The sequence below is a fragment of the Bubalus bubalis genome, chromosome 23 (genome assembly GCF_019923935.1).
Source record: "Bubalus bubalis isolate 160015118507 breed Murrah chromosome 23, NDDB_SH_1, whole genome shotgun sequence".
In the NCBI taxonomy this organism is placed as follows: Eukaryota; Metazoa; Chordata; class Mammalia; order Artiodactyla; family Bovidae; genus Bubalus; species Bubalus bubalis.
Window position 1 is genome coordinate 24,240,009 of NC_059179.1, and position 15,882 is coordinate 24,255,890.

General features: G+C 50.4%; 1 protein-coding gene across 1 annotated transcript; it reads right to left on the reverse strand.

The window, feature by feature from the left end:
• Window positions 1–7,706: 7,706 nt before the first annotated feature.
• On the reverse strand, window positions 7,707–14,210 carry CALHM3 (calcium homeostasis modulator 3). The gene is made up of 3 exons (XM_006067748.4): window positions 13,681–14,210; window positions 11,164–11,419; window positions 7,707–8,691 (listed from the first exon to the last, which is right to left on the reverse strand). The coding sequence occupies exons 1-3, from the start codon at window positions 13,965–13,967 to the stop codon at window positions 8,200–8,202; spliced, it is 1,035 nt and encodes a 344-aa protein (XP_006067810.2). The 5' UTR covers window positions 13,968–14,210; the 3' UTR covers window positions 7,707–8,199.
• Between the last annotated feature and the right edge of the window lie 1,672 nt (window positions 14,211–15,882).

Here is a 15,882-nt window from a genome sequence, read left to right on the forward strand (position 1 = left end):
AGGGTCTTTTCCAATGTGTCAGCTCTTCGCATTAGGTGGCCAAAGTATTGGAGCTTCAGCTTCAGCATCAGTCCTTCCAATGAATATTCAGGACTGATTTCGTTTAGGTTTGACTGGCTTGATCTTCTTGCAGTTCAAGGGACTCTAAAGAGTCTTCTCCAACACCACAGTTCAAAAGCATCAATTCTTTGGCCTTCAACCTTCTTTATAGTCCAATTCTGACATCCATACATGACTATGAAAAAATCACAGCTTTGACTAGACAGATCTTTGTGGGCAAAGTAATGTCTCTCCTTTTTAATATGCTGTCTAAGTTGGTCATAGCTTTTATTCCAAGGAGCAAGTATCTTTTAATTTCATGTCTGTAGTCACCATCAGCAGTGATTTTGGAGCCCCCAAAATAAAATCTGTCACTGTTTATACTGTTTCCCCATGTATTTGCCATGAAGTAACGGGACCAGGAGCCATGGTGACTTTGGTTAATAATACTGTATTGTATGTTTGAAAGCTGCTATGAGAGTAGATCTCAAAAGTTCTCATCATAAAAAGAATTTTTTTAACCATGCACGGTGATGAATGCTAACTAGACTTATTGTGGGGAACATTTAACAATGAACAAATAACTAATTATTATGTTTTGCACCTGAAACTAATATAATGTTATCTGTTAATTTTAAGAAAGACCCTTACAAAATAAAATTAAAAACTTTTGTAAAAGACCCTTGAATGAGAATTGCCTGTGGTCATTTCATGCAAAAAGTCCAATGTTAAAAAGCTGTGCTCACTGAAGAAAGCTCAAATTTCTCATTTTAAGAAGCCTGGGAGATTCCATTTTAATGTTTTGTATCAATTCAATATTTAATATCTTTCCTAATGCTTTGTTTTACATCTTCCTTATTATTCTCATAATTATATTAGATCAAGAAGATAGTAATATAATTGCCTTTTTCCCAACAGGCTCTCAAAAGATATCTCCAAATTCCCTTGGTTTGCCCCAGTGTCATGTACCAAGGTGACCAATGTCATGATGCACTGGGATTTGAGGAAGGTTAGGAACCTCCCACCTGGCTAATCTAGGATCATCTCCCCATCTCAAGCTTTTCAGCAGAATCATATCTGCCAAGTCCCTATTGCAGGTAACACATTCTGGAGATAGGGGAGCCTTGGTGGACTTTGGGAGCCCATTACCCTGCCGACTGTGGCAGGATATTTGGTAGTGACTTAGCAATGTTTTGTGTCTTCACCACTTCTCCCCTGAACTCCTTGAGCATGACTGGGTGTACATGGAGAGCAGGATATCATAGCCCCACTCAAACGTTTCAATGCATTAACAGCAAACCCAACCACGGCCGCCGCTGGGGTGTGCACCAGCCCCTTCTCCTCCTGCCCTCTGAAGTGCCGTCTGGGCACCCATCCCAGTGCCGATGAGTCCCCTCCACCTTGAAAGAGTTAAGTGTCATGGAAAGCAGCATGCAAAGGGGGCCTCTGGAGAGTGGATGCTGTACTTTAGGAAAATGCCTCATTTGCATAGGACAGCATGAGTGTGTGTGTAGCGCACAGCGCTCATCCAGCAACTGGGGGAGCACCAAGCCATGAGTCAGATGGGGCTGCCAGGGTGGCTCAAGGACTGTCAGGCTGTTTCATCAGAGGTATGAGGGCTTTAACTGATAAGGACAGAGTGCTATTCTCTTCTGCATCAGTCAAACTGTACTGGAGGTTGTACATTGTGACAAAAAATGGCAGTGCCCAGCAAACATTTCATGGGCTTCCTTACAATTCCTGCCCGTTTCATGTGGCTTAGGGTCATGTGATTGAGTTCTGGCATAGAAGCCCCCACCTCTTACTATTGTCTCTGCTCTTTTTCATCTTTCTCTCTCTGACCCTAGACATCAGTGCAACAGGTGCCTCTGAGCTCCACCCATTCTTTTGTTTGTTTGTTTTTGAAGTATAGTTGACCAGCAACACTAGGTTAGTTCCTGGTACCCAGCATAGTGATTTGATGTTTCTATACATTTCAAAACAATCACCATGGTAAGTTGTCCCCATCTGTCACCATACAAAGATATTACACAATTATTGACTATATTTCCCATACTGTACATTTCATACCCGTGTACTTCTTCTTCACAACATTGATCTCAGTTAGTAATGTGTTTTGGAGAGTGTGTTGGTTTAATATCCAGAGCTCCCCATCAGACCATAAAGGCCCACGTCTGTTTTGTTTCCCTGCTACGTTCCTGGGGCTCAGAACAGTGTGCCTGGTGTAAGAGATGCTCAGTTAACAAGTGCTGAATATTTGAATGAATATTCATTTATTTTGCAGTTAAAAGTTTGCACCTCTTAATCTCCCTTCCCTATTTCTCCCCTCCCCTAAGTCCTCTCCCCTTAGGAACTATCTGTTTCCTATATCAATGACTTTCTTTCTGTTTGTGACATGTGTTCATTTGTTTTACAGATTCTACACATAAGTGAAATCATACTGTGTTTGTCTTTCCTCTATCTGACTCATTTCATTTAGCATAAAACTCTCTAGGCCCATCCATGTCATTGCAAATGGCAAGATTTCATTCTTTTTTATGACTAAGTAATATTCTGTTATATACACACATTTCACATCTTCTTTATCCATTCATCTGTTGATGGGAACTTAGGTTGCTTCCATATCTTAACTCTTGTAAATAATGTTGCAATGAACATAGGGATGTTGGCTCATGGAAATAAGTCTCAAAGATAAGAAATGCATGTAACTGAGTTCTGGTTCTTGTCACTCTAAAATATGAGAGTGTTTTTTTTTTTTTCCCAGATAAATACTCAAGAGTGGAATTGTTGGATCATATAGTAGTTCTATTTTTAACTTTTTGAGAAATCTCCCTACTATTTCCCTAGTGGCTGCACGAACACTTACACCCTCACCAACACTTGTTATTTGTTGTCTTTTTGATAATAGTCATTCTGACGTGTGAGGTGACATCTCATTGTGGGTTTGATGTGCCTTTTCCTGATTATTCATAATTTTGAGCATCTTTTCATGTGCCTGTTGGCCATAGATATCTTTTCTTTGGAAAAATGTCTATTCAGCTCCTCTGCCCATTTTTTAAATCAGGTTGTTTGTTTTTTTGACGTTGGGTTGTGTAAGTTCTTTGTATCATTTGGATACTAACTCCTTACTGGGATATCATTTGTAAATATCTTCTATTCAGTAGGTTGCCTTTCTTGAGAGAAGATCCTGAACCCTTAGCTTAGTTGAGTCCTGCTGACAAAGGCTTTCATGCCCTCCGCCCGGCCCATGTACTTCCTCTTCACAGCACTGATCTCAGTTAGTAATGTGTTTTGGAGGGTGTGTTTGCTTAACATCCAGAGCTCCCATCGGACCATAAAGGCCCACATCTGTTTTGTTTTCCTGCTATGTTCCTGGGGCTCAGAACAGTGTGCCTCGTGTAAGAGATGCTCAGTTAACAAGTGCTGAATATTGGAATGAATACTCGAATAAGTGAATAAAGGAGAGAAGTGAGCCTTGGACCAAGATGAATTTGTGAGGAGGTAGGAATCTGGACACAAATAGGATATGACAGTCCTCCCCACTCTGGCTCTGTTAGCTTCTGTGAGCAGAGTAGGAAGGGCTGAAGAGCAGGTCCCCCTTTATGTGCCAGCTGGGTGGGCAGGAAGGGCTGGTGTACATTCAAAGCTCACCACCACGGCGATAGCCACTGGCAGACCAATGTCACCTCTATTCTGCTACCATTGGCCACCCCAGCCATCTCCTACTGCTCTTCTCTAGAGCCTCAGGACCACTCTCCTCTTCCCATAGCCCTCCGGCCCTCCCCGATGTGAGAGCTGATCAAGCTTCAAGGAGAACTCATTTCATTTGACCTCAAAGAGTTGGGCAGAGGTGGGCTCTCAGCAGAGAGGTATGGATTCCTTGACTCCCATCATAGTCTTTGGGTCCTGGTGCCCTCCTCCATATCAATATTCTAAATGGGAGCAGGCTCCAGACCTCCCTCTCTTCCTTTATGAGGCTGGGTGGGGCAGGTGCCCAGGGACTTAGGTGATTCCTACAGAAACCCATCCATCTGCTTTGCCAGGACCACCTCCCTGGGGACGCATTCCCCTGCCCTGGAAGGTTACCAAGAACCTGTGATTTTCGCTGAATCCCCTGTGCCTCCACTGTTGGTTTCCCTGAAGCTCTGGATCCATTGCTCATCCTTCCCTCATCTTTAGGGCTTCCCTGACAGCTCAGTTGGTAAAGAATCCACCTGCAATGCAGGAGATCCCAGTTTGATTCTGGGGTTGGGAAGATCCCCTGGAGAAGGAATAGGCTACCCACTCCAGTATTCTTGGGCTTCCCTTGTGGTTCAGCTGGTTAAAAATCCACCTGCAATGCAGGAGACCTGAGTTTGATCCCTGGGTTGGGAAGATCCCCTGGAGAAGGGAAAGGCTACCCACTCCAGTATTCTAGCCTGGAGAATTGCATGGACTGTATAGTCCATGTGGTCACAAAGAGTTGGACACTACTGAGCAACTTTCATTCATTCATTCCCTCATCTTGAAATTCACTCCTTCTTGGCATTCTTTTTTTTTTTCCTTAAAAAAGCTGCTTGTTTATTGATTGATTCTGTTCCCCAGAAAGTACAAATCTCTATGACTCTAATAATTATTTAGATATTACCAAGATTGGACTCTTACAACCATAGAATACCAGTGCTGGGAAGGGTCTTAGAGTTCATCTAGTAAAATCTTATTTCATCAAGGCATGAATTGAATGAAATAGTCAAAACTTGATCAGTTTTGGCTTTCAAAACGTAATTAAAAATTTTTTTTCATTGGTGGATAATTGCTTTCCAATGTTGTGTTGGTTTCTGCCATGCAACCACGTGAATCAGCCATAAGTATATGGATGTCCTAACACTCTTGAACCTCCCTCCCACCCACCACTCCATCCCACCCTTCTACGTTGTCACAGAGCACCAGGTTGCCCCCTGGCATTCTTACAGAACTTCTGCCCCTGTGCTTCCTTATTCTCACTTGCTGCCCCGTCTTTCTCCCCTAAAGCTCTAAAGGTCTCAGTCTTTCCTCTTCTCACTCAGTCTCTCTCTCTCGCTGGTGTATCCATTCCTTCAGCTTCAGGGATCACTGCCAGGTGGAGTATCATTCTGCCTTCTGACTCTGCCCGGAAGCACTTGCCTGTAGGATAAACTCAAAGACCTGAGCAAAGCCCTTAAGGATGCCACCATCTTCCACTTCTCGTGCAGAACTGCAGCTGCCCAGACCATATGAGACAGGGGACTAACAGAGCCAAAGTCACTCTTACAGTACATTTCTGCCTTGCCCAGCTGGTCACTGTGTATCCCAGAGGAGAGGCCTTGTGTACAGGGTGTGTTCAGAAGGACTGTCTCCCAGAGTTGAAGGAGACTTGGGCAATGAGCATGAGCACCCACGAGGGCTGCTCTCCTGGGAGGGGAGCAGGTGGCAGCCTGCCACCTGGGTCCCTCACCCCCAGGTGGAGTGGCATGCACTACACACGGCCTCTCTCCCAGGATATGAGTAAATGGTGGTGTGAAAGGATGATGGCAAAGAGGTTTGGGTTTTGAAACCATGTCATCTGGGGACTGAATAGGGTAAGGAGGCATTTGAGGGCTATCAAAGGCTGAGGATCCAAGAAGGGGTCACTGGATGTGGGGCTCAGAAAGCATCTCTTGGTGGGATTCATTGGAATAGACTCCTCGGTCCTCTAGCCACGGTCCTTCACTTTGCCCAGGCCGGACTGCACACCCTGCACTCGGTTGTTTGTTCACTGGCTCATGTCTTATCTCCCCTTCAGACTGGAATCTCCACTAAGATAGGACGATGCCTTTCCTGCTCTTTGGTGCTCTAGGCATTCCATCAATGTTTGCTGAGTGAATCAGAGAACCCCAATTCTTTGCTTTTGTTCTGTTTCCTCCTTGTAGATGCTCTGCTTCCCCACCCCCATCCCTCTCTACTTGTCAACCCCCCGCCCCCATCCTTTAAGGCCCATTGTAATGAGATCCTTCTGATTCTCTCAGCTTGGAGCCACTACTCTTCATGCTGAATCTCTGTGGCACACAGCTTGGCGCTATCATATCACTTTACACATTTTGCTTTGGGTTGTAATGATTTCTGTACCCATCTCGGTCCCTCTAGTAGAGAGTGAGTTCCTTGGGGGCGGGGCAATATGCATCTCTGTGTATTCTTCCTTCCCTCCTCCCTGGCACAGCGCTTTCTATGCAGTAGGCTCAATACAAGAAGGCAAGGGTATTGATTGCAGTCAGTGGCCATTTACTGGTCCAGATACGGCTTCTTTAAAGCCCAGGGTGGGGTCTCTGAGCCCCCTTTCCCTGGGCTGGGCACTCGGCCCTGCTGAATGGATCATGTCCAAGGTCTGCCTCCTCCCTCCCCCACCAATCCCTGCTAACACTTTGCCTAAATCTTGGCCTGCCCAGTACCATTTTAGACATTTGCATGGCTTGACCACAGCAAGGTAGCAGGGGAAAGACTGGGCTGTATGGATAGTCTGGTCCTCCTAGGCCCTTTGGCAACCACCCAGGAGAGCAGAGATTGCCTAATATGGAGGGAGCTGGGCTCCAGGACCCCTGTACTGCCCCCATGCCCTCACTACCAGTAAAGCATAGAGTGAACCTACTGCATGTCTGTGGTCACCAAGCACTGTTGTGCTGACAGAGGCAATAACAGGATGTGTGGGGGGGGTGGGGGTGAGTGAGTCATCAGGGAAGGGCCGAGACCCAGAGGAGATCACAGAATAGATCTTCCTCAACCCTTGCTGTTTGGGCTGCCAGAGACTCAGAGGCAGTTCTTCCAGGAAGATTTAACCCTGGTATTTCGAGGGTCTTCATCCCTGAGTCAGACCCCACACCCACGCTTGGTCCAGAGGTTTTTAAACACTGGATTTTGCAGAATCACCTGGAGTGTTTGTTCAATGGAGATGTCTAGGGCTGCCTGGACACCTGATTTGCACCCTGACTTGTAGCTCTGGTCCATTCCTCGTATCCCTAGGGAAATTCTTACCATGGTGTCAGCTTCTTGCTGAGGGCAATGGGTAGATGCCCCTGGGATGCCTGGCAAAGGAGGCAGCCTTAGAAAGCAAGGTCAAGCTCAGGGGTCAGGCTGCAGGTGGTGAGGAGGGTGGTGAGTGGAGAGGTGACGGAGGAAGTGCTTGCTGGCTGGAGGTGAGCAGAAGGCTGGGCTGACAAATGAGCTGCACCTGAAGGCTGCTTGGCCTTGGTTGGTTAGAACAGAACTGGTGGAACTGGAGAAGATGGGAGCTGGAAGGGTCAGCTCTCCCTTGACATTCAGAAACAGAAAAATCCCCCTGAAAAGATATAAAGCTATTCATCTGCAGTAGTCAGCAAGAGACACTAATTTGTACTTTTGAGAAGAATTCTCAAGCAGAGTTTGCTGAGTTCACTCAGAGAACCTTGTTGGAGGCTGCAGGAAACCCAGCCACGGCCCTGAAAACACACACACACAGTCTAGAACATGCATGCGTGCATACACACGCGCACACACACACACACACACACACAGCCTAGAGGACTAACGTAGTGCCTCAGAGCAGACTCTAGAGCTGATGTCCTGAGATCAAATTCCAGCTCTTATATGGGTGACCTCAGCCACCTTAACCTTTAATGCCTCACTTTTCTTCTCTAAAAAAAATGGGGCTAGTCATCATCCTACTTCATCAGATTATAATTAAGATTAAATGAGTTATATATAGAAAGAAGTTAGAGCAGTGCCTGGTACAGTAAGCATCATACAAGCAGGTGCTGTTGCCATTATTATTACTTTAGATTTAGAATATGGACATCTAGGACCCAGCACCCAGAACAGATCTATTTAGACTCTTACTCTACTTGGAGTTTGGTCCACTGACCAGAAGCATCAGGAGCTCGTTAGCAATGCAGTCTTGGCCCTGGTCCTAGATGGACTGAATCAGAATCTGCATTTGACAAGAGTCCAGGTGAAAAGGTGAGCACAACGAAGTTTGTGAAGCACAGCTTTAGAGCACACAAGAGGCCACGCCCAGAAACTCGGCCAGGCACTGGGCTGTTTTGGGGAGGGAGGCTGACAAGGGTTAAGCTGCCCTGCCATGGGGTCCCCACTGCATGGAAAGCCCCCACATCCTTGTCAGTGTGGGCATTTTACGTGATGATGTGGTCTGGGTCCTTACACATCAGTGTGTGGGGACTCCCTGGTGCCCGGGACCACTGTGGGGGCGCGATGGGTGAGGCCACACCCCCAGAGCCCAGAGGATGCTGTGAGGTCAAGTGGTGGTTTGCTGGAGTACCAGGCGCTCAGGAGGCTGTCCACCTGCTCCTGACTGGAGACTGCGCGCAGGTGGGCCTTCCCGCTTCCACTGTCCAGGCCGTCTGGGGGCTCGGGCCTCTCAGGGGTCTCCGGACCCCTACCCGCAGAATCCCGGCGCAGCCCCCGTGCCCGCATCTCGCTCTGCATGCTGGTGAAGAAGTGTAGCACGCAGCGGTGCGCAAAGTCCCGCGCGTGCTCACAGCACGTCTCGTCGAAGAGCTTCTGCTCCAGGTCCACGTAGTTGCTCCAGTATCTGCGCTGCAGGAAGACTGTCTGGTCGAAGCAGGGCCTCAAGCAGCGGGCCAGGAAGGCCAGGACGATCAGCAGCAGGGTGAGACTCCAGCCAATGGCCTAGAGGGTGGGGAGCGCTAATGTAAGCGTTCAGACACACAGATATTGTACAGTGTGGCAAGGGTGTCCCCATTTACTTATCCCTTCCATCCATTTTCAGATCTACCCGCCTTCCAATTCAGTCATCCGTTTTACCAACTACCTCCATCCATCCTCTCTCCCATTCATTCATTCCTCCTTCCATCCATTTTCTATCCAACTATCTCTCACCCATCTCGTCATCCATCCTCTTATCTGACTATATATCTATTGTCTTCCTATCAAGCCACACTCTCAACCATGCTCCTATCTGTCCATATCCCCCTATCCAACCATCTATCCTCCCATCCATTCATGTTCCCATACTCTCATCTTTGTTTCCATTTATCTCTATCTAATCATCTATCCACTTGTTATTTATCCCCCCTGCCTTCCTCCTGAACAAACACACCTTACTCCTTTAGTTTCCTCCCATGTATTTATTTATCTTCCCACAGTTTCCACCCTTGGAAGCATAAAGCTGCTTTCCTTTGTCCTGACATTTCTATACAAAGGTATTGTTCACAACTGAAGATGCTATATAAGCCGCAGTTCTAAGCCACCGCTTAGAGTGACTCTGTTTTAGGTTCCCCCTGCCTGATGAGCACTTCACACAATGATAAACTGTTTATTTTCCTCCTGTTAATCATTCTTTTTGTTAGAGTCTCAGCTGAAAACCCAAGGTGGGTGGAGGTAAAGTTTCGCCTTCTTGCACTCCCATCCATTCATCTGTGCATCCACCCATCATCCTTTCATCTTTTTATCTGGTTCTTCATCCATGCTTATATATGTGCATCCATCCCATCTATGCATCCATCCATCCTGTATTTTTGGGGAGACACCGAGGACTCAGTCTTTGCTCTCACAGGCTGACACTTTAGTGGGAGTGACAGTGACATAGGTGGTGACTGGCTAAGTGCCATGTTGAGGGATGTATCTTGGGTCATGGAAATTCTGAGAGGGGACACCTGACCTGAATTTGAGGCCTCAGAGAACAGTGAAGTTGAGGCTGAGACCTAAAGGCTGATGATAGTTTACAAGATGTGAACAGGAAACAGTGTTCCAGGCCAAGAGCAAAGAGAAGCTGAAGTAATTCTGAGGCTGGAGCCCCAGTCTGGCTGCTCCTGGCCCTCCCTCCCCTCTGCCCAGCCAGAGGTATTGAGACATCGCCTAGGACTGGAGCAACTTTATAGACCTGGAACAGAGAAATCATCCTCTAAACCACAAGACTTATTTGAATCCTTATCATTTGTAGATGTGATTGACAAAGCTCTCTGCCTGGCCTCTCACGAGGCCCTCCCTTCCCCCCACTCTAAGTTTAAAATGCTTGGGTGAGTATTTTACTTGGAGGAGCATTTAATATGACTGATCGTTTACAGCTGAGTCAGGACTCAACCCCTGGTCTGAGGATTCTACACTCTTTCCAGGGATAGTGAACTAGTCTACAGTGTTTACATCCACAGGGACATCAAGGTGAGTAGACCGAACCTCCATTTATTTTGCAGGAGAACCCGAGGCCCAGAGGGGAAGGGGCTCATGGCTGCGGTCACAGTCTGAAGCAGAATCAAGTGTGTCCCAAGCATGGTCTTCTCTTTGCCACTCCACGGGCCTGCATTCACCATGAGCCTGTCCCGACACCCCAGAGAGCTAGGGTGTATCTCCAGTGATGCTCTGCACGTGGTGGGACCGTGTAAACACTTTTGGGGAGACACAGCCCAAGCAGGGCTCTGGCAGTGGTGAGGGTGGGATCTGGAGCTTGGGCTGGGGTTTGTCCCTAGGATAACGGATTCTGTGCTCTGTGGGGAGCCAAGCGTCTGGAGAGGACCTGCATAGCAGGGGAGGGTTTGGAGGAATGGCATTTTAGATTCCTGCCCAGCCTCTTACAAACTGTGTGCCTTTGGCCTTGTGAACTAAACTCTCAGAGCCTCAGTTTCCTCATCTGCAAAGTGGGACAATCGTGATTGCATCTATCTCATAGGGCAGTTTTGAGAATTAAATGAAGTAATGCATGTGACATGCTTAACACAGTGCCTGACACATAAGTGCCTCATAAGTGGTAATTAGTGTTATTTCTGAGGAGTGGGCAGAATGCGTGTGTCGGGTGGGGGCAGGGTAGTGCAGTATATCTGCAGCATTTTCCTGCCATCCAACCTGGAGATGAGCCTAGCTGACTCCAGAAGGGTATGGACACCTGGTCTCCACCCTCAGGTGAGTCAGTGTTGATGGCAAAGTGCCCACTTCCTAAGGCCTGACGCTGTCCTGCGTGCGGGTCATGTTTCGGACTACCACCCCGCCCCCCCCCCCCCCGGGACCACATGCTCCGTGGTTGTGTCTCTAGCATTGGGAGGGGGGCCTCAGGAAACCATGTATACCTCCTCACCCCGTGCCCCTCGGAACCAGTGCAGGGCATTTCCCAGGGCAGGGAGAAGAAACCCCCCCAACCCCCCGAATTACCTGTGACAGGCACCGCAGGTAGCGAGACACCGCCTTCCGAGCAGGGCTGTTCCTGACCAGCTCATCCTCCTTGCAGGGCACCTTGGCCAGAAAGAGCTGCACCTGACTGGGGGTCATGTTGGCAAAGTCTAGAAACTTCTCAGGGTCCACGGAGCTGCTGAAGGCACACACGAAGCACTTCCCATCGAGGAGGGCCAGCAGGATCCAGATGAGGGGGGCGGCCAGCGCTCTCTGCAGTACAGAGGAGCACATGTACCTGGGAACAGAGGAAGGGAGTGGGAACACAGGGCAGCTGGAATTCAGCTGCAGCAGGAAGGCTACAGGGGGGATGTGAGGATGAACTTCCCAGGATGGTGCGTGGTTACCCCAAAGGGAGGATTGCAGCTCCCACTGCAGAGGCCTGAGCAGCAGAGGGTAGAGGAGAAGCAAAGCTGGGGTCCTGGGAGCCCTGGGACTGGAACACTGGGGAGCTGGTATTCTTCCTGCCTGAGCCTTTGTAGCAGACTCTGTTAGTGCTCTGCTCAGGCCAGAAGCATCTAGAGCTTTGGTGGGTAGTTTCTATTCACGTGGAGAGCCTGAAGACCTCTGACCTCAACCCCCTGCATGGCTCTGAGGCTTCAGAGGAGTCCCTGCTCCCAGTGCGGGGTGGCCTGGAGGGTTCATGTTCCCAAATCGACCTCAATCCCAGAGGGCAGGGCCTGGTAGTTTAATGCCCCAGCATCCGGGACCCTCAGTGGGATGACTCTGAGGTGGGTTCTACCCACTCCCTTAGGCCCCTAGAAGGACTGAGCCCCAGTTGCCTCCTTATTATCACTTCTTTCCAGAGCCTGCTTTTGGGGGGACCCTAAACTAAGAGGGTCCTGTGGAATAACCTGCCCAGAGACGGCACTTGCACACCTCCCTGCAGTGTCCAGGGAGCCTCTGATTGTCCCCAGGTGCCTCTTTTGACCTACTATGTCTGGTGGCCTGAATTGGGTGTTGGTCACAGGACAGGAGCTCAGTGGAGCTGAAACCACAAGACCCCAGAGGAAAAGCCTCCCTGCGTGGCTGAATCACAGGGAGCCAGGAGCCCCTGGCAACATTAAAGAGAGGCTGCTTGTGCACAGAATGCAGGTGTTTTTAACTTGCGCTCAGGCGCTCAGTTGTGTCTGACTCTTTGTGACCCCAGGACTGTAGCCCACCAGTCTCCTCTGTCCATGGGATTCTCCAGGCAAGAATCCTGGAGTGGGTTGCCATGCCCTCCTCCAGGGGATCTTCCCCACCCAGGAATCGAGCCTGGGTCTCTTATGTCTCCTGCATTGGCAGGCAGGTTGTATACGAAACATAGGATGGTGTGCGCCGGCTATGTGTGTGTGTGTGTATGTGTACATGGCCTACCTGGTGGTGAATTATAAATATGTTGTAGGCAGGGGTGGCTCCAGCATTTTCTATGGGGGCAAGGTGGAAACAAAGACTTGCTACGAAGTTACATAATATGCCCTTGAGAACACCCCGGTTGTCTACATCAATAGGGGAGAGGAGAAGATCACGAGTGAACTAAAACCCACCAAGTCCCTCCTACCACTGCCCGTGGATCTAGAGCACTTAGGTATTTTGTCTAAAACACTCAGGGCAGCGGTTCTGGGTTTGATTTGAATCTGAGCTTCTTCCTTGCTGTGGGAGCTCAGCCAAGTGACTTAACCTCTCTGTGCCTCAGGTTCCCCCATCCTTAAAAATGGATCCAAGACAGGAAGAGACCCAGGGCCGAGGTAAGAATTCAGAGGCTGTGCACACACAGTACTTGGCACAGAGCTTGGCTCACTGTTGGCCAGGGAGTATTATGAATTGCTAAAGTCTGTCAGCTTTTCTTTTCTCTCTCTCTCTTTTTTTTGGCTGTGTCACATGACTTGCAGGATCTGAGTTCCCTGAGCAGGGATTGAACACAGGCCACAACAGTGAAAGAGTGAAAGTGCCAAGCCCTAACCACAGGACGGCCAGGGAATTCCCCATCAGCTTTTCTTGATACAAGGCACCGACCAGGGTCTGAGGACACAGTGATAGCAGATGAGGTCTTTGCCCTCGGGGAGCTTGCAGGAGACGGGATGCAGCCTTCAAGCCAACCATGCCTCTCATATGTGCAATACGGTATGCACATCATGGGATGGTCCTTCATGCATGTGGGGAGTTATAATCCATGGCCAGCAGGACAGACGTGACCTGGATAATTCTTAGGAGTCCTGTGTCATTCACGTGTCTTTATCATTGGGCGTGGAAAGGTGACAGACAACGGGATCAGAAATATCTGTTTCCAGAGTGGAGACTGGCAAATCTGTCTCTGTGAACTGATGGTGCCTTGGTATCATTTTCTGGGGGAGAGCAGGGGGCACATCTGAAAGTAGGGTGCCTTTGGGGGTTCCTGGGGGAGCCCTGACCATACCCATGGGGTCACTGGGGTTTGAGGAGCCCCTGGCAGTGCTTATGCAGTTGGGGGAGCCCCTGACAATGCCCACGGGGAGCTGGAGGGGGGTGGGACCGCACCTGACGATGCCCGGGTCCTTCCTCCGGTGCCCGGCGGGCCGGCGCCACTCCTCCACCATCACCACGGACTGCCGGTTGGCCAGGAGGCCGCAGAGGAATAGGGCGATCGGGGGTGTGAACAGTAGGCCCAGTCCGTAGAGGGCATTGTAGCGTGCCAGGCAGGGGCAGTTGAAGTCGAACGAGGAGTACAGCTTGACGGTGACCATGGCCAGCAGCAGGCAAATGCCGTTCATCACCGACTCGGAGCTGGACTGGAAGTGCTGGAAGAGTGTGCGGAATTTATCCATGGCCGCGGCCGGGGTGGGGGGCAGGGAGGCTTCAGCTGCTTTTCTGGTCAATGCCACACTGGGGGCAAGCCAGGGGCTGCAAGAGGTTCTTCCTTCTCTTCCAAGGGCCTGAGGGGACCAGGAGGAGACGGCGTCCGGCCAAGGGTGTGAGGCAGAGGCAGGTTCTCTCTACAGGCTCCCCTGCCCGGCCCAACTGTCCCCCACTGCTCCCCTCCTCTCTGGGAGATGAGTCACTGCTCTGTAACCAGCCAGCCCACAGCACCTCTAGGCAAATGGGCCCCACCCTGTCCCCCCATCCCTCCCCAGCCGATTCCTTCCTTTCTTCAGGGTTTGGATACTGATGCTGGACAGTTGGTGGGGCTGCCTGTGGGGGACAGGCAAATTCTGGGTGTGGTTAAGGCCATGGCACTGATGGAGCCAGTTACATTTTCCGGTTCTTGGTTAAGAACATGACTTAGCTCCGCTGAGCCCAGGGAGCTTTCACATCGGTTTTTGTGCTGGGAGGAGCCAGGAGGGGCGCCTTACTCTGCCTGAAGCCATCCTGCAAGAGAAGTCTCTTGAAAAGCATTGAAACTGTTTCAGTGTTTGCCCGGGTTGGGGAAGGGGAGGCCTTCTAGACGGAGGGTACTGCCTGGTCAGGGGCACGGAGGTGAGAAGCAGCCAGGTGTGGGTTGGCAGTTTGGGGTTGCTTGACTGTAGTGTCAGATGGGGGGTGTTGGGAGACGGAGTGAGGGCTCAGTGAGTGCCTGTGACCCTTTCCTCCACTTTATTCTGCTGCCCTTCAGGTCTGGCCACTGGCCAGCCCAGGTCTCCCTAAAGCACAGGTCCCACTACATCACTCCTCTGCTCAAGTGTGGCCGGGCCCCCTCACCCTCCTTATTGTGACATTCAAGGCCCTCCTGACAGTACCCAGATGTGTCTTCTCACCTCCACACGTTTGCAGATGCCTCTTCCCCTGGAGAACCCATGTCCCTTCCTCCCACCTGCTCTGCAAGATGCAACTCGGATGAGGCCTTTCAAGCAAGCTGCCCCTGGTGACCTCAGCTCTTGGAAGCCTCTCCTCCCATTTGGCCTTGGAAAGGGCACTCCTGCCTGCTGCTCCTGCCTCCCAGGTGTGGGGTGGGTCTCCCAGCTAGGATGGGACCTGCACTCACACCTGCTCGTTCCTGCAGGCTCCAGCAGGGTGCCAAGCACACCGCAAGGGCGGCAGAGGTTTGTTCTCTGTGATGTTGACACTCATTCCCCCTGTTTCCGTCTCTAGCTTTGTCCTCTCCGCCCAAGCCTTGACCTGCACCTGCCCCTCTGTCTGCTCCTAGGAAGTAGATGGAACGAAGGTGCTGCTCTGAGCTCTCTCTGTCTCTCTCCCTCTCATTCTGCTTGTCTCTCCATCTCTGACTCTGCCTTTCTCTGTGTTGTGACTCTCTGTGTCCCTCGGCGTGTGTGTCTGAGTCTTTCCGAGTGTCTTTCTGTCTCTGTCCCTGTCTCTGTCCTGCAGTCTCTTCCTATCTATCTTTCCCTCCTCCTCACCTGCAGCCCACCCCACAACACCCCATCTTCCTGGCCCCCAGTCCTGACCCAGGCCCACTGACTTGGGGAGGGGAGTGGAGGCAGCCACAGGAACTGCTCCTGGTCACAGATCCATGGACTTGGCCCAAGCCTGGGCTGGGAGTGGGTGAAGCCCAGGCTCTTCCTCAATCTTCTCCTCTCTATCGCCTTCCCTGGCAGCTCAGCGCTGCCCCTGAGCCAAGGAAAACCTCAGGGGCTGGAGTGCCCTTGACTCCACTGATGCCTGCTCCATCCAGCCTGGACCAGTGATGTCGTCGGCACTTTGCTCACACAGTCACGAGCGCCACTCCCATGAGCCCTCTGGAGCACGGGAGGCAAGTATCTTTCTGAGTCCTTCTGGGCCCAGGGG